Genomic DNA, 27,547 nt, shown 5'->3' with positions numbered 1-27,547 from the left:
CTTCTTGCACCAAAGACCAAGGCACATAAAGAAAGTATGTAACCATCTCTCCTTTTCTCTCTTTTACAATCACCACCTAGTTTGTCTTTTCTATTTTCTCCTCTCCAAGGATATCTAGTGATAACATCTGGTACAGCAGGTCATCTGGCATATGAAGCACTGATGCTTGCTGCTATGTCTTGGTTTGGGTGCTAGTACCATTTGTGACCAGTTATGCTGAGTCTGTCCCCAGGGGCTGGTTTGATTATTGCTGTGTAAATGACATATTTGAGAAGCAGCAGTTTTTGTAAGCTGCCTAGATACTGGCAAAGAGAAAGTTCTGTATTTATTACAAATTCTTAAAGTGCTACAGATATTGTTACTGTTATTTAGTAGCACATAGCATTGCCGGTTGAAAGTTATGCTCCCATCATACCTGAACTTATACAAACATAGGACAAAAAGCCCCAGAGCATAAAAACATTATCTTGAATATAATGGTTCTTCTAATATTTGTCAAATGCAATGTGTCAATAGATCATGAAGTGTAAAACAATTGACTATGAATCTGAAATGATTTAAATATGTTAGAATTTGTTGCAAAAAACAGGTGATGAAAGTGGAGCTCATCATGAAATGTAATGTGCATCCTTTGCTTTGATATTCTGAATAGTTCTTAAGAGATGCTTCCCAGACTTTTCAACAAAGAATGGCGTGCTAACTGTGGCAAATCAGACTACGTTCAGAGATGGAAGAGGGAAAACAAGAAATGTAACTGATCTCAGGGAAGCTGCAAAGTAGGTTTTACTGTTCTTTACGTCTAATTTGCTGCATTATAAGATTGTAAAATAATTTAGGAATTGAAAAAATAATTGGAATCTGTTGTAGCAAATGGCTGAAGGTAACCTGGCAAGATTTACTAGTAAATGGTCTCTATGCCTGGGCACCTGCATAGTTCTAGTAAGGGAAACCATCATTGTGTTATAAAAAATGAGCAGGGAGCTAAAAGTTTTAGTTTGATTGTCTCAAAGTGATTGGTTTTCAGTTTTTAAGTCATTTTTCTTGTTTTTCCTAACAAAAATTAGTGTTAAAGAAAGCTAAAGAAGGCATAAAATTAAACCCTCTTTGTCTTGGCTATTCCTTCCAATGATGGTTTTTACTCTGGGCATTTCACCTCTTAAGGGTGCCCCCAGTTTTTAATAATATGTCTAATGGTCAAAAAGTGATGTACTGGGCTCTGATGCATGGTAACACCTCCCTTGCAGATGGAAAGCTAGCACTTCCAATCCTGGGTATTAACCAGGATGAGAAAAAAATACCGAACAGCTGAACTTTTCCAGCTTCTGTGAGTCCTCATCCTGTCTGAAGAACAGGGGTACCTCTTCATGCCTCTCAATCCAAAACTGCCAAACTCTAGCACCTTACCAACCCTGATAACACCCACACCTGTAAAGTTCCCTTCTTCTGGCATGTACAACCACATTGTCTAGTCTTACCAAATCTTTAATTTCCTTTTAGGAAAACATGAATGTGGCTAAGCACTTTGTGAGATAGGAAAACAATTCCATAAATTCAACCTTTATCTTCACTGCACTCTTTTCTGCTTCTCTGCTATTAGCAGTCCTGGAGTCACAACTGTGTGGCTTGTAGCACACTGCAGATCTTAGTAATACATGATTTTCTTGTGACATAATAAGCAATTATGGTGATAAAGTTGGTGATAATCAGCACTCATAGAGCTTTTCTAGTAAAGCTCTATCAGGAACAGTATAGACTTTTTAATGCAGTTTTTTTTAATTTATTGAGGATTCTTAACTTCAGAAGAATTTTCTTTGGCATGATTCTGATTGATGTTGGCGTAGTTAGAGAAATGAAGCAGGAGAATAGTAATATGATCTTACTAGCAATATTTCAAATTCTTTCACTGGGCCTATTTGTTGTTAAAATAAATTCTGCTTTTTTACCCAAAACAACCTTTTTTTTGGTTTATCTTTTCTCAGCGGCATCAATAATGTCTTGGATGCACGATCAGTTGGAATGAAAATTTTTGAAGACTATGCCATTTCTTGGTATTGGATACTAATGTAAGTTTTTAATGGGAATTTGTAATTCTTCCAAACACCCTTTGGACTGTACAGGAAATGAAAAAATACGGATCATGTATGTGTTTGTTACCAATCCTACTTTTAAACTCAAGGAGCAACTGTAACTTCCTGTCATCACATGATGGTAATGTTATGATTTCATACATGAGGTAAGGATAGCACAGCATATATACATAGAATGTCAATTGATGTGGAGTAGGTTTTAATATCCTATGAGGAAAAGTGGGAGGTGGTATGTTGCAGGACCCATCTGTGTGGTAACTCCAAAACTGAAACTCTTACAGACTTTCAAACCAATTTGAAGTGTCTAAGTGCCATTGGTATTTATATAAAACACAATTTCTAAATTCATACTGCCAATTCAATGTATAGTTAAATCTATTATAAATCTGCTAGCCCCAATTAAGTGGGCAAAGCAATGTCAAGAACAAGAAGTATGGAATAAAATTAACTTTGTCTTGCAATTAATATTCACTAATCACCAATCAATAAAAATACAGCACTGAAACAGAAGTAGTGGTGAGCTACTTCTACTACTTCAAGCTTCAGTTTAAGGCAAACTGTCTGTTGAGGACAGTTGTTACCATGCTCTCAGTTTTGGTGTTACTAGGACTCATGTATATCTAAAGAGATTTAAGCAGGGTACTGTCAGTACTTGCACAGGTAGCCTACTGCTTTCAAGAATAGAACCATAAGCTCCAAAACTACAACTTGTTTTGAGGAACATGTTCTGAGTTTTAAACAAGCCATTCGCCACAAGCCATTTCACACGAGGGAGACTTTAGGGGCAAGGATGTAACGCTAGCTTACAAAGACTTAAAATATAAGGTGATTTCTTGTCCCTCTGCCCATCTGGCTTAGTTGGCCCCAAACATCTCAGCGTTTTTGACTCTATGATCAGGCTGTCCCACATCCTGTCTTTGGTAACTGGCTAATAATACTGGGAACATTCAGAAGGGAAGTTATCAAACACAGGCAAGAGATTTTAAATTTTTATGAGTATGTACTCAATACAAAATTCTGATACAACACCTACAAAAATTCTGAAAAATTAAATGTTCTCTGAATCATCTAAGCTGGATTTTTGTTGAAGGGGAATTACTATTCACATTGCTTTAGAATGCCTCACCTAAAAGTAAAAAGACTTTTTACAGTTGTTTTTTCCTTTTTGACTTGCCTTCTGGGAGTGTAATGAGAATAAATATTTCCCTAGTGCAGACTTGAGAAAAAGAAAACAGTCTGTAGTTATGTTTCATAGGGGTTCCATTAATAGATCATATAAGTCAGCTCTTACAAGTTTCTTTTTATGCATCACAATATCCTGATCATTCCCTGTTGTGATGGGTAAATAGTCACTGTTTTTCTTCCTAACCTTAATTATCTTTGTTTAGGAAAGCTCCTAGAATGTCACTTTATTAAAAGTGTTCCTTTCCAAGTAGGGATTTTTAATGGAAGACAAAAAACAGTAACGTCCTCCCACACAGGTAGTCCTCTACTTCAACTTTCTATGCTGTAGACTACACCATGTCCTGAAAAAGGCAGTGAGTTGTTCAGCTGGTGTAAATGACTAAAAAGTCATTTTTGGTGCTAGTCCCATTCAGCTGAGCTGAGAACCTAGTGTATACAAACATTTTTGGCTGTGCCCTGTGAGATCATCATATCTAAGCTACTGGTTTCTAATAGCAGATGATATCCAAGAGGATCTATTTCATAACAAAGATTTTGAAATACAGTTTTAAAAATCATTCTCATGTGACACAAAGTGACCTTCACTTGGAGTAACAGGCATGGAAGAAAGGGAAGATTCTCACACTTTTTCCCCCCATGTTTCTGTCTCCTATCTCTCCAGTGGGTTGTTCATTGCAATGATTGTGAGTCTGCTCTTCCTTGTGCTGTTGAGGTTCACAGCTGGGGTTCTCTTCTGGATTTTCATCTTTGGTGTGATTGGAATTATAGGTTATGGTAGGTATAATCTTCTAGTTTCTGAGGCTATTTTTCCTTATTGCTTAAATCTGAACAAGGAAAATCAGTAATTATATCAATTAAATGGTACAACTGAGATAAATAATGCTCAGTTTTGGACACAGTTTAGTGAGAAATGCTTAAATGACAGTGAAACGTAGTAAGAATTCAGCTGTGCTGACACTTAGCACCAGATATAGTAACCTGAATTATTTACCTACGGTATGCTTAATGTATATGCATTTGCACTGATATTTCTTTTTGTACATGTGATTTTATAATTGACTAATTTCTTGGTAATGCATTTTTGATTTTTGTTTACTGACATGTTGAGGACATAATACTTGGCTTGTAAAAATATTTTAAAAATTAATTTTAAATATTAAATATATATATATTTAAAAACTTGTCTTTGCGCTCTTCAGAAGCACACTTTTTGTGTTAATTGCTTCTTAAAAGGCATCTGGCATTGTTACTGGGAGTATGATCATCTCAAAGGCATACCTGGATCTGACCTCACTGTTTACGATATCGGATTCCAGACAGACTTCAGAGTGTACCTACAATTGAGGCAAACATGGCTAGCATTTAGTAAGTGCCCTTTAAAACCTGTATCAATTAATGGATATTCAGGAGAATCAATCACTGTCTTTTTGCAGTGTTTGCCTTGTTAAAACTCCTTCAAACATGTCATTCAGACAGGTAAGAATTCTTTTTTTTGTATTGTGCAAAATACCTGGTTTTAGAAAGGATAGTAGTGTATTTGGAAAGGGAAATACTGCAATCACACTGGTGATGGCAGTGAATAATGATTCTGGGAGAGACACAGAAATTAGATTAATAACTATGCACATCTTTGTGGAACTCCTTATGATCAGATCACTGCTTTTTTTTGGAGGCTGCACTTAGACTGTGGAACGACCCTTCACAAATTTCATCATCTTTATTTTCAAGAGTGCTTCATTGCCTTCTCTTACAGGGTCATACACATCTGTTTTTAAAATAAAATTCTACTGGAAGAAGAAAGCGTGCACATTCCTCCCCAGGAAAGGAGGGGCAGAAGAGAGAACAAATATGTGGCAAATATTAATTGCACTGCAGTTACTACTCTATTAGAAGGCACATGAACAGTATAACTGGGATGGTGAATGGGACATAGCCTAGACAAAAACTGTTATCTGAATTAATAGAACAGTATATTGCTTAAATCTCCTTTCTTTGCTTTGTGTTTTTGTTGGATCATTGAGCTTGCGAGACATTTTCCTATGTACTGTTGAGGCAAATCTTTTTAGTATTCTATCTCTAGAGGGCCTTTTGACTGTATTATGTTTTTCCTTGTAAGTCTCCAGTCTCTTCTGCTTCCTGATTCTTAGCAGCCAATGTGTAGTTTATCTAGAGGTCAGTGTCACTTTCAGACATATAAACTGAGGTACTCAGGAACTGTCCAAATGATTTGTCCAAAATCACCCAGCAAACCAGTTAAATATCCTTGATGAAAATATAAGTCCTCTCAGTCCTAGTCTAGAACTCATCATGTTTCATTTTTTCACAAGGGAAGAAATCACACTAACTTAACTGAAATGAAATGAGACCAACTTTAAAGAAAACTCATTATGTTTTCCTTCATGAGGAACTTCATCAAAATAGGTGCTAAAGTGCATGTTACAAAAACTTTGTTCAGAACAAAATCTGTGGCTCTGAGCATCACAGTGGTTACTTGCCACCTACAGTTCTGATGGCCAGGAATGCTGATAATATTTGTAATCATGTTTTAAGAGTATCTGTGTATATCTCTGTCTGGGAGATATAAAATTTTTCAGGGAGATAAAAAAAAAAAAATGCATGAGAGAAACACACTCTTCATGAGAGTTAACTCATCATCTCCTTTTTATTTTATTTACTGTATTTAGACACTACAAATTAGCTGCAGTTAAGTATTAACATGGAAAATGCTTGTTTATGAAAAATATGGTTTGTTATGGGTAAGCTGTATTTAAGGGCAAATGGTACGGTCATATTTCAGTGCATGATTATCTTTGCCTGAGAATGCTATCTTCCATTTTTCATCTAAAATTACAAATGCTGATGTCAGGGTCTTATACATTCTAATTCCCTGCATGTAGAATTGCCCTACACTGGCACTTACAAAATTGTGAAATAGAATTGAAGATTTGCAGCTGCAGTGAATGAGAGGGAGAACTGCTGTAGCAGAGCATCTAGTGGAGTTCATGAGCAATAGTGTAAAATGCAAGGCAGGAAAAAAAGCAATTTACAATTCTTGATAAATTATTATTTTTTTTTTATTTACAGTGATAATACTTTGTGTTGTTGAGGTCATAATAATACTGATGCTGATCTTCCTAAGGAATAGGATTCGGATTGCTATTGCACTGTTGAAGGAAGGTAGTAGGTATGTTTGTCTGATCTTAAAATACTTTTAACTTTATTAAACGATCTCTAGGGTATATTCTTCCTGAGTTTCATCTTGCACTACAAAGAGCAGAAAGCTGAGAGTAAAAGCACAACACTGGGTATGTTGAGAACATTAGGCAGTATGTGGAATGCTGGTTCTCTCTTAAAGAGGTTGTATTTGTAAGAGTTTTCTGTTTTGCAATAAGACATTTCTTAGCTCTCAGTTTCATGCCTTAAGAGCACATATACAGCTAGTGGTACCATGTATCCTGAGTGCAAACAGGTGTATCAGCTGAAATGTTAAATGCAGTACATTATAATAGGAGGAGCCTGGGGACCTATTGCTGCCAACTTCGCTCTGTAACTGGACTGTCTCCAAAATGACATACAGGTGGTGGAGTTTTGGTGCTTTTTTTTTTTTTTTTTTTTCAGTGATTTTTATTTAGAAAAGACTGTCTTCTTCTGTCTCCAATCCATAGAACCAGAGAACCACAGAATATCCTGAGTTAGAAGGGACCCACAAGGATCACTGAGTCCAGCTCCTGGCTTCACACAGTGCAGACATGCATAAATCTGCAGAGAGAAAAGGAGGCTTCCATTACCAGACATTGCAAAACAGCTCAGTCCAAGATACTTCTTTTCAGCTCTGAGCAAATAGGAAATCAGAGCATGTTTTTTGTTGTTGTTGTTGTTGTTTTTTTTTTTTTTTTGTTGTTGTTGTTTTTTGTTTTTTTGTTTTTTTTAACCTGAAGGCTTAGGAGACCTCTTCATTTTATTTTTCCTGAAATCATTACAGACTTTGCAGTAGTTCCTATGTTATACAGTGCCAATCATAGAATTGAGGAGGGACCCTCAAGGATCATCAAGTCCAATTCCTGGGTCCCCAGAGGACCTCCCTAAATAAATAAATACACACATAAATAAATAAATCAGTTCAGATCGTGTGTCTGAGAGCATTGTCCAAACTCTTTTTGAACTCCATCAGGCTTGGCACTGTGACCACTTCCCTGGGGATATGCTTAGTTATTTTTAAAACTAGGTTTGTAACAAAGGGAAAAAGGACTTGAAAGATCAGGCCCTTGAATTTCATTTCAAATAGGCAAAGGTCTGATTGGCAACTACTGAAAGCATCTTCCTTAGCAGTAGAGCTCTGTTGTTAGAGTACATTGACTTAACTCTGAGTTTACCTATGTGCACTTGCTTACAATTTTCTGCCACCTCCCTTGGCACTGTGGTCTTCAGGAATCAGGATCTGGGATTTTTATGACAGGATTAACAAATACGGAATTTCTGTATGCAGTCAGATATTGATTTCTTATGCTACTATGCAATTAGGGCATAGCAGTTAAACTGGACAGCACTAAACTATGTACTTTAATTCTTGTTCATTAAAACCTGGGAACACTTTCAATACCCTGCAACATTTTTGGTTTGTAGTCTTGACAGGTAGGAGGATTTCAGAAATTTTATAAACTTCCTGCTGAGAAGTAGTAACATTCTATAGTTTTTCAGCAGCATAGAATGGTCACTTGAAGATGATATTTTTATACTCGTGAATACAGATGAGGTGAAACAGGCCTTACAGAGGGATCTTGACTAATTAGAGGGCTGAACAATCACCATCAGTATGAAGTTTAACAAGAGCAAGTGCGGGATTCTGCACCTGAGAGGGGGCAACCCTGGCTGTATGTACAGACTGGGGGACAAGAGGTTGGATAACAGCCCCAGGGAAAGGGATGTGGGGGTTCTGGTTGATGTCAAGTTGAATATGAGTCAGCAGTGCACACTGGCAGCCAAAAGAGTCGAGTGTATCCTGGGCTGCATTATGCACAGTTGAGCTAGCTGGTTAAGGGGAGTGCTTGTCCTGCTCTACTCAGCATTGGTGCAGCCCTCACCTTGAATACTGTATACAGTTTTGTGCACCACAATTTAAGAAGGACATAAGATGTTATGAGAGAACATCCCAAGGAGGGCTACAAAGATGGTGAAGGGTCTAGTGGGCAAGGTGTGAGGAGCAGCTGAGGCCCCTGGTGTGTTCATCCCAGAGCAGAGCAGGCTGAGCAGAGGCCTCGTTGTGACCTGCTGTTCCCTCATGAGGGGAGTGGAAAAACGGGCACCGAGCTCTGCTCTCTGGGGACGGCGACAGGACCTGAGGGAACAGCGTGGAGCTTGGACAGGGGAGGGTCAGGGTAGGTGTTAGGAAAAGATTCTTCACTGAGAGGGCAGTTAGGCACTGGAACAGGCTCCCCAGGGACCCCTTGGTCATGGCAGCGAGCCTGGTGAAGTTCAAGAAGTGTTTGGACAATGCTCTCAGACACAGGGTCTGATATTTGGGTGTTCCTGTATGGAGCCAGGAGTTGGACTCAATGATCTTTGTGGGTCTCTTCAACTCAGGATATTCTGTGATTCTAAGAAACACTATTTAATTACTGTAAGCCTAAGAGACCATGCTCTGTATTCAGGAAGATGAAAAATAAGTTGCTAATGACTGGAAATCAAGTTATGTTTCTCAATACTGTTTAACTATTCTTTTAAAAATGTTGCAATTATAATACAAATAATTGACTTGAAATCCAAAGTTAGAAACAATTAACAGTCAGTTTGCTGGAGTAACAGCCTGTGGTTTTAGTAGCAACAAACAGGCCTATTAAAAGCTGAACACTGCTAATATGTTGTGATTATTTCTCAGAAAGCATAAAAGCTATGTCCTCCTTTGTGACTCTTAATGTACTTTTACATGCATAGACTAGGATGGAATTTGACACGTTCAGGATCTTAACATCTTGATTGCATGTTCCCTTGTATTCCCCACATTCACTCACCCCCTACATTTACTTACTAGTTTAGCAGCAGAAGCTGAATAAGTTTGTCTCCTTTTGTATTTTGGAAACTGCTTCTTATAAAGCAAATGACATCAGAAGTACCACAAGTTATAAGAGGAAAAACCGTGAGCAATAGTAAGAGATGAAAAAGCTTGTGATAAGCTTATGGGGTCACTGGAAAGAAAACTTAGACAAGTGGGAAGAGGTACGTGAGTGTAAAGGTAACCAACCTGTAAGCTTCAGTGAACAAAAAACATGCACTCCACCATCACATCCAGTGAGATAACAAGCTAAAGGTATTAGCCTGTGAGACACCATGGTACCCAGAGGAACAGTCCCTGGTGGAGTAGCAATTAGTATGCTTAAGTTCCTGCTCACTATTTACATTCTAGCCACAAAAAGTACTAGTAGACTGTTGCCCTCTAAAACATCAGACGATGTACAAAGGGGTTCCTTAAGCTGTAAACACTGCAAGGCTTATTATTCTTTCTGATTTCCAACAGCCAAATACCAGCACCACTCATTTATGGCACATACAAGAATGGTGTTTTTACCCTGCTGAGCAGCTGAACTCCACCACATCCACTTCCTCACTCCCTCTCCTCAGAGAAAAAAGGGGAGAAAATGTGATGGGAAGGGCTCAAGGGTTGAGATAAGGACAGGGAGATCACTCACCAATTATTTTCACAGGAAAAAGATTCAGCATAGGGAGATTAATATAATTTTTTGCCTATCACTACTGGACTAGAACAGTAAGAAACTAAAAGCAAACTAAAAACACCTTCCCCTCCATCCACCCTCTTCTACCTCTTTCCCCTGAACAACACAGGGGAACAGGGACTACAGTCAATCCCTAATGTTTCATCTCTGCCACTCCTTCACAGTCACTCTCTGCCCCAGCTCCAGCATAGGGTCCCTCCCATGGGATGCCATCCTTCCCAAACTGATCCTGTGTGGCTTTTCACAGATAGCAGCTCTTCAAGAACTGCGCCAATATGGGTCTGTACCACAGGGTTCATCCATCAAGAACTAACTGTTTCAACATGGGTGGCAGCTCCTGTCAGAGTATGGGCTCATGCATGGGCTCCTCTGCACAGGCTGCAGCTCCAGCCCAGAGCCTGCTCCTGCAGGGGCTCTCCATGGGCTGCAGCCTTCTTGAGGCCACATCCACCTGCTCCGCCATGGGCTCCTCCATGGACTGCTGCGTGGAGATCTGCTCCATGTGGGACCCATGGGCTGCAGGTGAACAGCTTGCTCCACCAAGGACCTCTCCACAGGCCACAGGGGAACTTCTGCTCAGGTGCCTGAGCACTTCCTTCCTCTCCTTCTTCACTGACCTTGGTGTCTGCAGGGCTGTTGCTCAGTCCTGCAGTCCTTTCCCAGCTGCAATTGCTCAGCAGTTTTTTCCTTTCTTAAATATGCTCTCACAGAGTTGCAATCAACGTTGCTTATTGGCTCAACTCTGGTCAGCGGCAGGTCCCTTTTGGTGCATAACATCGGGCAGCTTCTGGACTCTTCTCACAGAGGCCATGCCTGCAGCCCTCCTGCTACCAAGCCCTTACCATGTAAACTCAGCATGAGGAAAGTCACAGTCATGGGAAGGTGTCGGAATGTCCTGGAATTCTGAAGAGAAGTTCAGTGCTTTTACCCAAACTAAATAATACTTAAGACAGGAAAGGAACAATGGGAACAATATCCCAAAATACAAAACAGTAAGGGGTAATTTCAGGCTATGTAGGGGCTGAAGGGAGAGCATAGGATCTGATCAGAGTGGGACATGGAAATAAAGGATAATGTCTGCAGCAGTCAGCAAGCAGATGTGATTGAAATGGGTTTATGACCAGGAAAGAGCAGGATCTGTGAAGCAGTAATGGAGAAGGAGAAAGTAGAAGACAGGCTCAAACATGGCAAATAAGTGAAGTCATCTGTACTGCTGCCAATAGAGTGGTAGAAATATTGAAGCGAAGATATATGAAGGCAGTACCTGCAGTGTTTTGAGATCCCAGCACTAGATTATGCTACCATTATCAACAAGTAGTTCAAAGTAAAAAGGATGATGTTAGAAGCTGATAAAAAGCTTTTTTTTGCTTATCTTGTTATAGCTTACGTGACGTTTTCTTTCTTTCATAGGGCTATTGGCTATATAATGTCTACATTGTTCTACCCAATTGTCACCTTCATACTCATTGCAATTTGCATTTCCTACTGGGCTGTGACAGCTGTGTATCCTTCTGTCTGTATACATCTCTGGAGAACAGTCTTCTGCTCTGCAAGAAAAAAATCATTCTCTGTGATATCACCTTAACCAAACCCATGTCAATAGGGCTATTTGGTCACTTAGCACTTGCTCCACTGATGCAGGATTGTTCCTCACTGCACATTTGGGACTGATGTACAAATCAGACAGTAGACTTAATTTCATTAAAAAGAACTGGACTAAAATTCTTGCCAAGGCATAGAGGATCATGCAAGGCCTTAGTACACTACATAAGGTGTATGTAGTGTACTACAGGTGAAAAAAAGGTGAAAAAAAGCCCTCAGCAAAGAGGAAATATGGCCATTAATGTGCTGCGTGCTCTATAGGCCCAATGTTAATGGTCTCTTAGCTGGGGAGGCTGCTGGTGTTTTTTGTTCAGAAAAGTATAGGAAAGGAATGAGAATATATAATGCATTTAGTCCTCTCTAAACTGCAGAACAGCAATAACTGTTTGCTCCTGGAACAGCAAGGGTTTAGCAAGAAATCAGAGAGGGAGAAAATTGCTTTTTTATAACATTTTTTTTCTTCTTTCACGTGCTAAGAATGCCAGATTTTGCTGTTCAGGACAATGTTAATTTATTCTTCTGCTCTGTGTCTACTTCCACAAAAGTATGAACCATCAAAGACACACTGTATAATCTGCCTTACCATAAGTAGGTGTGCAAGAGAGATTAACACAACCTTCAAGGTTATTCTCCTTGCCCATTCTGGCCAGGAATTATCATAGTTCAGGATTGGAGTTTGCCTTAGTTCTCTGAGTAATGAGAATATTACATCATACCTGTCAGCCCTTCATGTACATATCTGCACAGCAAAAGCAATTTTTCTGTTATCTGCACATATTCTTTAGAGCTAGTGGTTCCCCACTTCAGAGTCTTAAGTTGCTCAAAGCCTACAGTTGTGTGATTCCTCCTTAAAACATTTAATTAAGTTTTTTAGCTACATCAGGAGAACCTGTGTATAAAGTAATGGCTAATCAAACACTGTGCAAGTATGCAAACCTGACTTGTGACCCAGAGGTAAGTGTAACTAATATTTACTTTTATTTATTTATTTATTATTTATAATAAATGTTATACTAATTGCATTTCTTAATTCCTATTAGATGCAATGCTAGTAGAAAACATGCTTATTTTAAATAATGTTTCCTCATGTTAAATCTGCAAATAGTTCTTCAGGTTAACACTTCTTTGTTCAAAGCAATTTACAGATATAAACTATTTTTTCTTCTAAACTGTCTCGTGAGACAGGTAGGTATTAATAGTTTACAGGGTGAGGGAGGGAGACACAGAAAAACAGATTTTTTTGATAGGTGTTCTCAAATTTGCGAGGCTTCTATTTCATTGTCCTTTGTTCATTTTAATTCAAATGTGGTAATTTACCAAGATGCAGATTTTCAAATGAATAGTATATATATTTTTTAAGCTGAACAGGTTTTCCTTAATGAAACTGAAGCATATTAGGGCCACAAAGATGATCCTAGGGCTGGAACACCTCTTCTATGTAGAAAGACTGAGAGAGCTGGGTGTGTTCAGCATGGAGAAGTGAAAAGTCCAGGCACACCTTTTTGTGACCATTCAGTACTTAAAGGGGTCTTAGGAAGAGGGTGGAGAAGAACTCTTTACTTGGGTAGATAATGATAGGACAAGGGGGAATGGTCTTAAACTAAAAGAGAATAGATACAGATTAGACATTTGGAGGAAATTCTTCACTGTAAGGGTAGTGAGGCACTGGCACAGGTTGCCAAGAGAAGTTGTGGATGCCCCATCCTTGGAGGTGTTCAATGCCAGGTTGGATGAGACCTTGGCCAACCCGATATAGTGGGTGGCATACCTGCCTATGGCAGGGGAGGCTGGCGTTAGATGATCTTTAAGATCCTTTCCAACCCAAGCCATTCTGTGATTCTATGCTGCTATATTCTATGATTCTATATTTGTCTTAAAAGTAGATTTCTGAAATTCATGTTCCATTTTTGTTGGTTTCAGACGTGGTGAACAGGTCTGTTTGCTAACTCCTTAGTTTAAAGTTAAGCACCTGAATAAGACATTAATATAACCCCCTAAATATGTAAACAGGTTGCATACTGTTGGAGTGCAGTGTTGAATAAGCTAATGAAACATCAAACAGAATTATGTGATTTTTATTAAGTCACTAAATTTCAGAGACTTTCTACATGGAATTTGTTGCTTATCATTCTGGTTTCTGTTTTTCTTTCCATACAGACTTTTAACACAACCAACGTTACCAAATTATGTCCAGGTGCTCAGTGTACTTTTGCATTTTATGGAGGAGAAAGTCTGTACCATAAGTACATCTTCATCTTTCAGTTAGCTAATGCCTTTGTTTTTCTCTGGCTGGTAAACTTTGCAATTGCACTGGGTCAGTGTACCCTTGCTGGTGCCTTTGCCTCTTATTACTGGGCCTCTCGAAAACCAGCTGATATTCCACTGTGGCCACTCTTCTCTTCCTTTGGACGGGCAATAAGGTAAGACCATGAAGCTGGATGTAATCCTTGTTATGTGTTCAACAAGTGCTGTTTTTACAATTTGGTAAGCCAAATGGAGAATATCAAATGAAAATGTTTAGTCAGGAAAATGTAATTTCTAGGGGAATACCAAATCCATTAGCCCAGTAGAGGCAAGGCAGCTGCAGCTTGATGTCCCTCAGTTCAACCAGTTACAAGACAGAGCAGGTATTCCCAGTAGGTGCAGACACCCAGACACATGTATACAACAAATATATACACAGCTGACCATGCAAATCAGCAGACTTGCACACAGAGCACTTGCACAAGCAGCACTAGCCCCAGTAACTTCATCCTGTTCCCTTCTGATCAGGACTCCTGACTGTTGAGGATGATGGTCTGTTAGTATATGTAATTCCCACTAATGGACTTCTATCCAATTGTATATATATATATATAATATAAGGTGCATATACCACCAGTAGCCTGGCTCAGACACTTGAGCTATCCAGTAGCTGGCTCCTGGATCCCCTAATTCCCAAGTTGCTGGCAGCTGTCTATGTGACCCTGAGGCCCATGGCCCCACTCCAGTTGCTGTTACAGACTCCATCCTTCATGGACAGACACAAAGATACACAGACACAGAAACACACACACCCCTCTCTGTAACCCCCAGACATTATGGTCTCTCTGGAAGTTGTCTGGGACTCCTGGTTCCTCCTGTAGTCAGCCTCTCCAGGTGACTTTCTCTTAGAGACAGACACACAAACAGGTCTCAGTTAACATGCAGACCCAATGGTCTCTCCAGCAGTTGACCAGGACCCTCAGGTACCTCTGGCAGCCAACTCCTCCTGTGGTCTCACCTTTAGAGAGACACAAACATACTTAGCTCCCAAGCTACTTAAGCTACTCACTTGCTAATCAACCTTAATATCCACTAGCAATCACACTCACATACTATTACTTGCTTCAGGTGCTGGCATCACAGCTCCACTGGCCCTCTGATGTGTGGTCTGTGTCAAGCTGCTTGCACTTAAAAATCCATCCCCACACACATCCACACAGAAAAGAGTCCCTCACCCATGAAAACAGAAATGCGATTTAATAAGGTGGGTCAGACTGTGCTGATCAGGTGCAGTGCATGGCCACAGAAGGTGTACTAATGTGTAGCTGTTTACATGCAACATTTTATCCCCTTATTCCTCATTTTTTCCCACATTTATTCCTCCTCAAACTACAATGATTCCCCTCTTAACCTGCCTTTGATTCCTCCCCAAAATATCCCATAGTAAGTCTTGTGCTATCCCAAAATCTTCTAATTCTCTTCCCCTGTATCCCATAATTTGTCCAATATCCCTAGTCATTAACACTGCCCAGTCCAAAAAGTGCTCAAAGAATTCAATTCCATTGATTCATCTTGATGGTTTTCACATCTCGGCCATGGGGCTGATGTCTCTTCTGGGACAGGCCGTCTTTTGAGTGCATCGTTTGGGTTCCCCCACCTGACATTGTGCCCCTGTGCTTGTGGAGATGAGCCTTTCATGGGACAGTCCATCTCCTGTGATTGGCATGGGAGGAGCAAGGCAGTGCATTATTCAGGCTGCACACTCCACTATTTTTGCTGTGCTCCCCCCTCTCCATGCCCTAACCTAATGGTCATTAGAGGCCAGCAGGACCAGGGAGGATCATCCCCCTGTACTCTGCCCTGGTGAGACCACATCTCAAGTACTGTGTTCAGTTTTGGGCCCCTCACTACAAGAAGGACATCAAGACCCTGGAATGTGTCCAGATAAGGGCTATGAAGCTGGTGAAGGGCCTGGGACACAAGTCTTATGAGGAGTAGCTGAGGGAACTGGAGTTGTTTAGTTTGGAGAAGAAGAGGCTCAGGGGTGACATTATTGCTTTCTACAATTCCCTGAAAAAAAGTTGTGGGGAGCTGGGGATCAGCCTCTTCTCGCAGGTAACTAGTGATAGGACTGGAGGGAATGGCCTCAAGGTGCACTAAGGGAGGTTTAGGTTGGAAATTAGGAGACATTTCTCCTCAGAAAGAGTAGTCGGGCAAGAGTAGTTGGAATGCATTGCCCAGGGAGGTGGTGGAGTCACTGTCCCTGGGGGGGTGTTCAAGGAAAGGTTGGACATGGTGCTTAGGGAAATGGTTTAGTGGGTGACATTGGTAGTAGGGTGATGGTTGGACCAGATGATCTTGAAGGTCGGACATGGTGCTTAGGGAAATGGTTTAGTGGGTGACATTGGTAGTAGGGTGATGGTTGGACCAGACGATCTTGAAGGTCTTTTCCAACCTTAATGATTCTATGATTATGAAACATTTGGTGCTTCCTGTCAACCTAAAGAAGGATGGCCTGATTCATGAAGTGCCTAGTTTACTAATAGCAATTAAGGAATAAACACTTTTAAAACATAGGTATAAGATTTACATAGTCATAATAATCTTTTGATACGTAAAGCCTATCTTGACATTATGAGATAATTGATTCACAATCTACCTTATAATTAGGCTCCTATAGTTATCTGCCATGGATACTCTGTCCAGTCTAGGATTGACTTTATTCTAGAATAATTTATTTTCCAAAACTGCTCAAAGGGATTGAGTAAAAGTGAACAAATTGTAGTGATCTAAGTTGCACCACACGCTCTAAGCAACCTGAGATAAAGGAGCCATTACTACTTTGGCAGAGGAGTTGGACCCGATGATCTCTGGAGGTCCCTTCCAATCCCTACAATTCCGTGATTTTGTGATTACAGCTTAGCACAGGCTTTGTACTTACCTTTTTAGCTGATAGCTTGTGATGGTAGGGAACGTTTAGCAATGTCATTGTGATTAAGACATAAAGTATAACTAGAGGCAACTGCCGTGATGTCCTGGTTTCAGTTAGAACAGAATTAATTTTCTTCCTAGTAGCTGGTGGAATGCTGTGTTTTGGCTTAGGATGAGAAGAGTGCTGATAACACCCCGATGTTTTAATTGTTGCAGAGCAGTGCTTATACTAAACCAAGGACATCTCAGCTTCTTGCTCTGTCCTGCCAACAGGCAGGCTGGGGGTGCAGTAAGAGCTGGGAGGGGACAGACCCAGGACAGGTGACCCGAACTAGCCAAAGGGGTATTCCATACCATCTGTCGTCATGCTAAACAATATATAGGGGTGGCTAGCCGGGGGAGGGGGCTGGACTGCTCAGGGTTAGGCTGGGCATCGGTCAGCGGGTGGTGAGCAATTGCATTGTGCATCACTTGTTTGTACATATTATTATTAGTAGTACTATTATCATCATTGTATTAATATTATTATTATTGTTATTATTATTTTCCTGTCTTATTAAACTGTCTTTATCTTAACTCACGGGCTTCACTTTCCATTTCTCTCCCCCGTCCCAGAGAGGGAGGGGGGAGGGTGAGCGAACGGCTGCGTGGTGTTTAGCTGCCAGCCGGGTTAAGCCACGACACGTGAATACAAGCCATTAAATAGCATTTAATTTGTTTCAGATACCATACAGGTTCACTGGCATTTGGAGCCTTAATTCTTGCAATTGTCCAGCTTATTAGAGTAATACTGGAATACTTGGATCACAAACTGAAAGGTGAGATTTACGAATCTGCTCTAGCTTATTAAGAACTCCTTTTGTAAATGATTTCATGACTTTACCAAGATGTTATCTGAGCAATTAAAAGAGATAAATTCCACATTAGCACTAGCCATTTTAGTTCAATTCAAAATCAATGAATGTATGCTGATTTACTCAAATTGAGTAAATTGGGAGTTTAATGCAGAATTCATTCAGGACATGAATATGACCTAACTGAAAGCTAGTGAGCTAAACAGGTTAGGAAAGAGAGTCCGTAGAAGAAAGAAAATATTAGAACATAGAAGAAAAGAAATATTTCTGGTTTTGCCATAATGTAAGAATTTCTTCTGAATAGATTTCTTTGTTCTGAAGGCTGTTTGTGAATTCTATGATGTACTCTCTCCTTTTTTCAGGTACACAGAACTCCTTCACTAGATTCCTACTCTGCTGCCTCAAATGCTGTTTCTGGTGTTTGGAAAAATTCTTAAAATTTATAAACAGAAATGCCTACATCATGGTATGTGTTGTCTTTGCATGTGGTCTCCCCTGTCTGGGATGGCAGAATAACCTAGTTACTTCTAGTTGTTCAACAGCCAGCAGTACTAGAATATGCTGAATAAATAATGGCATTTATAGGCGTTTTCAGGAAATGCATGTGGTACTACCATGAAAAAGTAAGATTTTTTTTCCTTCTTCTAAGCTCAGCCTTTTCTTGACTGTCTTTTTCCATACTCCATACCTCACAAAGTAAGTGGAAAAGGATGGCATAACTGGTTAACATCCTCTCTGAATCAGTGGGTGAAATCCTGATTTCAACAAGAATGTTATCTTGTTTTTTATTGCATGTTGGACACTTCTTTGTGGTGGCAGGATTTGAATAAGGAAGTCAGAAGGCACGTGGTATCTGTATTTGCTCCTGGAAGTCAAAAGCACAAATTCTACTAGCAGCAGCAGTGATGTTACTCTGAAATAACCCTTGTTATTTCAGCTTCCTGAAGACAAATTCCAGATTTTCACCTAAATAGACATACACAGATTTAACCCTAGGATGTTCTGACCTGAAACAATTTAAGTGATTGAAAATGACAGTCACAGATGTTATCTCAAAGGAAGTGGCTGTAATGAATCTATTATAAACCACTGTTCTAATAAAAGATATTTCAAATTAATGCTGTCTTGAAGAAGAAGTATTCTTTTTGAGTATCTTTTTTACAGTTGGCAAACTGACTGTACTAGAACCAGAAGAAGTTTTCTAGAATATCTTACCCTTGTGGACACTATTCCAGAAAGAAAAAATGTTTTTGTTCCTGTATAGCTTTAGCTGCTGTGCTTTATGCTGATGTAAATCTACTGACTTTGATACTGGTGTTGCTGATTTATTCTCAAGAACAGAGTCAGGTTTAAGTCAATATCTAAATGGGTCAACTCACTTTTGCTCTACAAGCACCTGTTCCTTTCCGCTGGCTATAAATCTTACATGGGTAACTAGCTAAGTGAAAAGAATCACTCAGCAAGTAGCATTTTTACTCTGCTTGGAAAACTAAGTACTGAATCTGCTGCCTGCAAGATCACAAGGGGTAGCATGCTCACAAACAGGTGATTTGGAGGGAAAAGATGGATGATATTCTGTTGCAGCTTGATGGGAAGCATCGATAGATAGCAGGTCATTGGGGGATTGTTCCTTTATGTTCATCTGAGTGTTCCATGGCCACAGATTAAAAAGAAGTATGCATTACATGTAACATGATTCTTAAATACAAAGAGGTATTCTGATTATTTAAAACACTTAACAACTACTATTGTTTTGCAGATTGCCATATATGGTAAAAACTTCTGCACCTCAGCAAAGGAGGCATTCTTTCTGCTCATGCGAAATGTGGTGAGGTAAGGGGCCATCTCTCAGTCCTTGGAAATGTCAGGATTCTCTGTATTGCATGCTGAAGACACAGCCTACTTCCTCTCCCAACCCTACTCCAATTATTAATGTAAGCTGGTTCTGTCCCATGACACGACCATCACTTCTAAAAGCCAGTGTGTAAGAGCAAGCTCTCTGGCACAGTAACCTTTACAAAGTTGATCTAATACAGCAGTTTTGTTTTGATTGCTTGTTTAAAATCCTAAGCACCCAATAGATTGTAATAGTGTCTCCAAGGAACTAATGGAGTCGCTGAGAGGAGATCTATGGGTATACAGCAATGCAATACTCATAATGTGTTGTTTGTGTTTCTTGAGTGTTTGTCCACTTGCTTTCTCTCAAAAAGGAAAACTGAAAGATCAAAGTCTATAGATTGCTCCAGAAAGCCTGGGGTGTTAAAATGTGGCAAGAAAGAAGAGGGACTCAAAAACAGTGTATTTAACATAACCAGATCTTCCCTGATGCTGGGAACTCCCCAGGTCTGTTTCCCCACTACCAAGACTGCTGCCAGACTCCCTGTTCTCACCAGTACTTTTCTTCATTGTTCTTGGCTGTTCCTGTAATACAGTGGGATCAAAAAAGAATGGGAGAAGAACTTGGGAGCAGGCCGTATTGATGTCATAGCAGACAATCTAAGCAAGAGTCACAGTAAAACAGGTTAGGTAGTTTATTTAGTGAAGAACTGGGAGGAGGAGAGGAATGGAAGGGGATGCTGAAAGACAGCAAAATGGAAACAATGCTTAAGAAAAAGGAGGAAAAGATTGGAGATGTGAGAATTGAGTACATATCAGAACAGTGCTGGCCACATTGTGTAGTGCTTGTGCAATAGGAAAGAGAAGCTGCATTTGTTTCCTCTCAGAACCACTGCTTCACTGTCCCTTGTGCTTCTGCTCTAATCAGTAAAAGCAACAACTAAAATATAGGGATATAATTTTACGGTTTTGAATAGAAATTTTTTTATCTTGTGTATTTTGCTTCTATTGTTGAACTCTGACAGGCTAATTATGATTTGTTCTTTTTAATAGTTACAATGTTTATTTTTCACGGTAGTCAGTACTGTATACTGCAATCTGCATAGCATTCAGTGTAGTCATGAGACTGAGTATGCAAAGCTCATTTTCCATTCCATTATTTACCTAAAGTTTCTGGTAAGACAGGCTGGCAGGATTTCAGGCAGAAACTCCCTGCTGTTGCTTTCAGTGAAGGCTGCAGATTTACTGTCAATTTTTCTGTCTACCTCCATTCATTCATCTGTGACTGTCCCTCTGCTTTGCAGCCTCCTACCTTCAGTGTTGTACAATATCTTAAGATAGTTCTGTAGATTTGGCATGATCTGGAGTGATGAAATGTGGCCAGATGGGACCAAGTGAAAAGAGGACATACCAGCAATCTACACAAAAATTGCTTTTTGTTATGGTGTGTACTTTGCCTCTTCTGGGCTGGTTTATCTGTGACCCAAAAGAAAGATTGAAATAAAGATACATTTTTATTTTTATTTTTATTTTTATTTTTATTTTTATTTTTTATATCATCAAGAGCAATGAACAGTTTCCAAGTACTGTGGCAGTGTTGCTGCATTAAGGCCTAATTCAACAAAAGGCTCAGTGTTTTTTTTTGCCTCACAGCATTAGGTTATAACAAAGTCCATATCAGTGTTGCTCTTCTGCATTGTTATCCTATCAGTCTGTTAAATCAGCAGTAAACAGCTTCTTGGCCACATTTTGTCAATTACCCATAGTTGTAAGGAAAAAGAATACAAATGTCCGGTTTGTGATGGTTATATATCATTTGTCTTTTGCTAAACAGAGTCGCAGTTCTGGACAAAGTCACAGACTTTCTTTTATTCCTGGGGAAAATTCTCGTTGCTGGTGGTGTAGGTAAGCTAATAATTTTTTTTCCAAATTGTATGTTCTTATTTTCTGCTACCTACAAGTATGCCTCCCATATTCATATATGCTTAGTTAACAGTTGGAGGTTCTCCTTGGTCTGACTATTTGGGAAGCTGTTCCCATATCCAAAGATTTGCAAGATTGAACTGAAACAAATATATTTTTTCCCATTTTTTTCTCTGTATGGTCATAATAATATCAATTAGATGAAGAGGGTAGGATTAGATTACATATACGGAGGAAATTCTTTACTATGAGGGTGGTGAGGCACTGGGACAAGTAGCCCAGAGAAGTTGTGGATACCCCTTCTGTGGAAGTGTTCAAGGCCAGGCTGAATGGGGCTTTGAGCAATCTTGTTTAGTGGGAGGGTTTTAGTGTCCCTGCCCATGGCAGGGATGTTGGAACTAGAAGATCTTTAAGGTCCCTTCCAACCCAAACCATTCTATGATTCTGTGATTTCTGTAATTGCTTTTACTGTGTTTGCATGGGTTAGTAGCACAAGGACTTCTGCAGACAAAGCATCATAGCTGGATCAAATCAAATTCACATCCAGTAAGTCAGTCATAATCTGTTCTCCCTCCGTGAGAACTGAGCAAACTTGCACATGACATTCAGCTGGTACCAGACAGCACACATACAAGAGGAGATGGTACAGATCTGCAAGAGATGGGCCTGAAGCTCTGCTGTATAAAAGTCCATTCAAAAGAATGTCCAAGCTATAGGAATGAAATAGAATATTTCTAACATCTTCATAGAGTTTTCTTTGTTACCACAAAATATCAAAAAACATGTTTTGAAAATTTTGAAAATTGCTATGATAAAAAATAGATTTTTAAAAAATTTAAGCACTTCCAGAAATTCAAGTTGGCAGTATTTAATTACAGCTTTTCTAAAGTGTGACAGCAGTTTCAAAATATTGTTACACTAATATACATATTTTGTATTCTGTATACTTTAAAAAATTACTAATGAATGATATTTTTACTAGAAATGGAAAATTAATGCCAGGACCACATCTTTTTTTTTTTTTTTTTTGTCATTACTGTTGTGTGACTTTCAAGATGGGGCAGCAAATTTGATTCGAAACATATTTTCTGAAATGCTAGCCATAAAATACTGAAATTCATTCATGTCTTCTTTCTCTTTAAGATGTAGTGGATTTAAATCTTTTTGTCTGTTTCTGTTTTAAATGCATTGTTCTCTTCTAAATTTATTATTCTGTTTATCAATAGCATTGTCATTTCTCTTTTTAATCTGAAATAGTTAAGTATTTCTTCAAGCAATGAAATCTAAAGCAGCGGGAATTTGCTCTCTTTCTTCCTTATTTTAGAAAAATCCACCTGGTGGTCTTAGTTATTATTCCATTCTATCGTCTTTTTCATCATTATTTATTAAATCCAGTAGAACGATGAAATAAACCAATTGATTAAAGTCATTTTGGGCCCATGGATATCTTTACAGTAATTGATTCATTTACATCTATCTCTCTCCTGTTCAGAATACAGATCCAGGAGATAGTATGGAGGAATAAATTGTTTACAAGCTCTTGTAAAAACCAGCCTTGGATCTACTGTCTGTTGTTTTTTTCTCATCCATTCTTTAGTTGTTAGAAAATCAGAGTAGCCCTAGGAATCACTAACCTTTTGTGCTTCTTGCAGGTGTTCTTGCATTCTTTTTCTTCACACAGAGAATACCAATCTTTGCACAGGAAGCACCAGCATTAAATTACTACTGGGTACCATTGTTGGTAAGACAACTGTCTAATCCTCTGAACACTGCAGGCAACCTGAGGTGCTCAGACGAGACAGGGCATGTTCTGGTAACAGCTCCTGTCATGCTCTCAGTGACATACTACCCACTGAAGTGAGGAGTGAACTGCTATACTCTACTCCTCTGGGTCCTTCAGGCAGAAGTATCACTGCAATGACTCTGCACCTTCAGAGAAATTAGTTTTCACATCTGCTTTGCTCAGACTTTCCAGATAGCAAAGGCTGGTGGTGAGGCACCAATGACAGGGGGGGATTATAATGAAAAAGGTCTGTGATGTGTGTCTTTCTCCTTGTAGCCCTCACAGACTCTGGAACAACTCCAGGATGAGTCATTCTTTAGAATAATATCTTGAAGGAGTTCAGAATGTTCTTGGCATATAATTTCTGTTGGAGTTGAAATGGCTCCAATTTGGCAGCTGAAAAACTGGTGGCTACTGCATGTTAGGATACAGCGTCTTGAACATGTAATACCTTTTCACATCAGTAGTAACATCTGATAGAATTATGGAGCTGCAATTAATTCTACCAAAATTTGCTTAGCAGACTAGGCTTCTAATTTGTGTTAATACTGCCATATTGATGACAAACTAACATTTGGGGTTTTATTGTGCTTTGTTTTTTTTTTGTAGACTGTCATTATTGGCTCCTACCTTGTTGCACACGGGTTCTTCAGCGTCTATGCAATGTGTGTCGATACGCTTTTCCTCTGCTTTTGTAAGTACTGAGTTTTGTTTCACTAATATCTGAAAGCATTCTGTGGCACTCTCAAAGGGACTACTGTTCAATTTTTCCAGTCAGAGAATACTAAAATCACAGAATCACAGAATCATCTTAAAAGAAATCAGTTGATCTCAAATTAGGATGTAATTATAAGAAGAGGATATACTTCTTACAGAACACGTTCCATTTTCTAGACTTAGAGGATTAAAGAAATAAACATACTAATTTATGTGATGAAAGTCATTCTGGTAGGTCCAAGTGAAAGTTACGTGACAGTGATTGTTCTCACAACTGACAAATTATTACGTACTAAGGGAATACTGAAATAGTAACAGTCTTATCATATCCACAGCGATCACTGAGGTAAAATAAACATGATAACACTGATTCTCCTCTTACAGTAGCATATATTCCTCTGAATCATAACCATATTTAAACACTCACCTTCTTAACTCTGCTTCTCTAGGAACTAAAGTTAGGATAAATTCTGGAGATACCGGGGTGTCAATCACAGGAACAAGATCAGTCAGAAACATTTTTTTGGCATCCTAATATGCAGCTTTACCGCTATAAATAGAAAGAATAGCCTACTGTAGAGTATCTGTATTTCACTTCTTACCTCTCTGAAAATTTAGAAGTGTTCCCACCAAACAAAGCAAGGAATCATGATGATTTTTTCTAGTCTATAAGGTGGTTACATCAATTGCAAGGCAAGTGAGAAATCTGGACACGTGTGTTCATGTATTGCCATCTGTGCAGGATACTGACAATTATACTTGGGTGTTAAGAATAAAGATACAAATGGATTATGTTTGAGTGCTACAATGGCACCTGAGTCTCAGTCTTGACTTCTGTAGAGTTGTAGTAATGGCTGCATTTTCTGAAGGAATCAGAGCCAAATAATTCAGTCACATTGTTGATTTCACATCAATAGGTAGCTAAGCACCACTCCAATGGAGGACAGAGACAGGGGTGGAAAATATGATGAAAAAATATGATGAAAAGAAACTAATAAAATATGATGAAAAAAGCTAATGGGTTGAGGTAAGGACAGGGAGATCACTCACCAAGTACCGTCACAGGCAAAAACAGACTTGACTTGTGAAAGATGGAGTATATCATCACTTAATAACAGAGCAGAGCAGTAAGAATTAAAAGTGAAATAAAAGCATCTTCCTCCACCCCTCTCCTTCTTCCCTGGCTCAGCTTCACTATTCATTCTTCTACCTCTTCCCCCCAGGTGGTGCAGGAGAATGGGGAATGGGGATTGTGGTCAGGCTGAAATAATACTTTGTCATATACTGAACTGTCAAGGTGACTCTCTTCCCAGGCTCCAATGTGGAGTCCCTCCCATGGGATGCCAGCCTTCCCAAACTGATCCTGCATGGGCTTCCTACAAACAGCAGCTCTTCAAGAACTGCTCCAATATGGATCTATACTACAGGGTCCATCATTCAGGAGCAAACTGCTCCAACACAGCTCCCATGAGATCATCTGCTCCTATGTTGGCTCTCGCTGGGCCACAGCCTCCTTCAGACCAGATCCATTTGCTCCATCGTGAGCTCCTCCATGGGCTGCAGTGTGGAGATCTGCTCCGCCATGCACTGAAACAGGTTGCCCACAGAATCTGTGGATGCCTAGTCCCTGAAGTTGTTCAAGGTCAGGTTGAATGGGTCTCTGGGCAACCTGATCCAGTGGGTGGCATCCCTGCCCATGGCAGGGAGGGGTTGAAACTAGATGATCTTTAAGGTCCTTTAAAAAATAAAAAGGTCCCTTAAAAGTAGTTATGTGCCCATCTCATTATTTTAATTTCATATTCTGTTTTACTTCCCATGCTTCCGTTTTGTACTGGACAGTAGGAAATCCTATATGATATTGTGCACTCACGGCATCAGGTTTTCAAACGAATTTCATCTTAATGAAGAAGGGTCCAATTTTAAAAAGTGCTTAAATCCAAGTTTCCCTTTAGGACAAAATGTCAGGCTGCTTTAGGAAAACTGGCCACCAGTGTGTAAATATGAGTGTTCCTGAAAATTTCCACTTATAATGCCAAAACAAAGAAATGGAGAATAAAAAGGATATATTGCTGTAATTTTAAAATGGTTAAATGTGTGTGTCTTTGCTTTGTGTAAAATAAATTCTGGCTTGAGAAAACAGAATTTTTTGGTGTCCTTCAGCAATTTAACGCTACAACTAAATTGCCTTGAGATTTTTTTTAAATGTTGGTTCTTTTGCTGTCTCCCTTCAACTCTCTCTCTCTCTCTTGTGTGTGTGTTTGCATTTGTTTGCACTGCTGTTTGCTGCTTTGGCTGCTTTTGCTGTGTAAATTCAGGTGAAGACCTGGAAAGAAATGATGGATCTACAGCAAAACCCTACTTCATGTCAGCTAGCCTTCACCGAATTCTAGGGAAGAAGGAACTGAGCCCTAAGAAGGCAGTAGGATAACATACAGTAAACCTCAACATCAAAACAGTATCAATTTTAATCAAAATATGTATAAAAGGCACAAGTAAAAACAGTACATGATGCTTCTGGTTAATGGGTGATTCTTTTTTCCTTTTGCTTACATCTAAAAAAAAATCAGCAACATTGGTAATATTTAACTAATTTAAACACTTAAGCTTGTGAAACAAGGCCACGTTTTAGTTTATAGAGTGCCTATGAAAAGGAAAATGTAAATTTGAAGCTTTTCTAAGTCTATAATAATGTTTTAATAACTTTTGTAACACAAGTTGCTGCCTTAGATGACAGCAGTTTTGATAAGATTTCTTTTTATAAGTGTATATTTGTAAAAGATATTCAGGCAATTTTTTGAAAGCACTACAATGTAACCTAATTAGCCATAAAAAGATAGTTTGAGACTCTCTGGTTAACCAGGAGATGCTACTAAATTTGTAAATATGGTGCTATGATTGTATTTTTTTGTACATGCTGGTTTTCAGCTATTTAAACTGTGATTATACATGCATTAATGATGCCCTACACTGAAATATGTAGTAATATTTTAGTCATATCCATGACTATTTTAAGAAATGATAGTATCATGTAGTCCCACTGAAGGAAATTGGAGAAGACTACAGTTGGTACTGATTTAAGTGAAGTTTTCTATGAGTAGTACTTAAAAGATGATATAATTGAGAAATAGTCTTTTAGTGCTTAAAAAAAAGTGAATTGTGGTTCACAGAAAAGGGATTTCATCTGGTCCCAGGTAGTGAATGTATCATTTCTAGCTGTTGTGTAAGAGGGAGGTGCTTGTACTATCCCCTATCTTTAATCGAACTCTGATTATGTTCTACATTATGAAGACATTGAGCTGCACTGAAAGGAAAACCAAATTCAGACTTTTTTTTTTTTTTTTTTTTTTTTTTTTTTACTTGAAGGAAAGTCTTAGCTCTGTTATGTACACAAGGAACTTCATTGCATTTGCCCAGCTGACAAAGGCTTCTTAGTAGGCATTGCAATGACCATGTGGATTCTAAGAGCCAAGTGTGCTCTTTCTGCACACTTTTCTCTAAGCTTTCGGTGGCTCACTCAGTAAGATGTGAAGATAAGACATTGAACTTGAGTCTTACATGATACAGGATTAATTAGCTACCAAAAGATGCTCCAAAAGATTCAGTGCTCCAGAAGATTATTGGTTATTAGAACAAAATCTTTTCAAAAAAATCACATTA

The 27,547-nt window shown here is 39.1% G+C and overlaps 1 protein-coding gene across 3 annotated transcripts in view; it reads left to right on the top strand.

Annotated features, from left to right (window-relative positions):
• The window catches only part of SLC44A5 (solute carrier family 44 member 5), an 86,803-nt gene extending 59,602 nt beyond the window's left edge, over window positions 1–27,201 (top strand). The window contains exons 8-22 of one of the 3 annotated variants that reach the window (XM_082765567.1): window positions 653–776; window positions 1,980–2,063; window positions 3,934–4,046; window positions 4,506–4,637; window positions 6,357–6,456; window positions 11,411–11,503; window positions 12,469–12,556; window positions 13,760–14,022; window positions 17,501–17,595; window positions 17,994–18,097; window positions 19,391–19,464; window positions 21,302–21,372; window positions 23,043–23,131; window positions 23,783–23,867; window positions 26,206–27,201. In XM_082765567.1, the coding sequence (XP_082621693.1) occupies window positions 653–776; window positions 1,980–2,063; window positions 3,934–4,046; window positions 4,506–4,637; window positions 6,357–6,456; window positions 11,411–11,503; window positions 12,469–12,556; window positions 13,760–14,022; window positions 17,501–17,595; window positions 17,994–18,097; window positions 19,391–19,464; window positions 21,302–21,372; window positions 23,043–23,131; window positions 23,783–23,867; window positions 26,206–26,318 (1,628 nt within the window). In that variant the 3' untranslated portion in view covers window positions 26,319–27,201. Of the gene's footprint in view, window positions 1–652; window positions 777–1,979; window positions 2,064–3,933; window positions 4,047–4,505; window positions 4,638–6,356; window positions 6,457–11,410; window positions 11,504–12,468; window positions 12,557–13,759; window positions 14,023–17,500; window positions 17,596–17,993; window positions 18,098–19,390; window positions 19,465–21,301; window positions 21,373–23,042; window positions 23,132–23,782; window positions 23,868–25,203; window positions 25,702–26,205 lie in introns of those variants that run through there. The other 2 variants (XM_082765566.1, XM_082765565.1) reach the window with 2 other exon arrangements.
• The last annotated feature ends 346 nt before the right edge of the window (window positions 27,202–27,547 follow it).

This window comes from Aythya marila, assembly GCF_965140915.1.
Source record: "Aythya marila genome assembly, chromosome: 8".
Lineage (NCBI taxonomy): Eukaryota > Metazoa > Chordata > Aves > Anseriformes > Anatidae > Aythya > Aythya marila.
The sequence above is the reverse complement of the archived record's forward strand: the minus strand, read 5'-3'. Positions and strand labels throughout refer to the sequence as shown.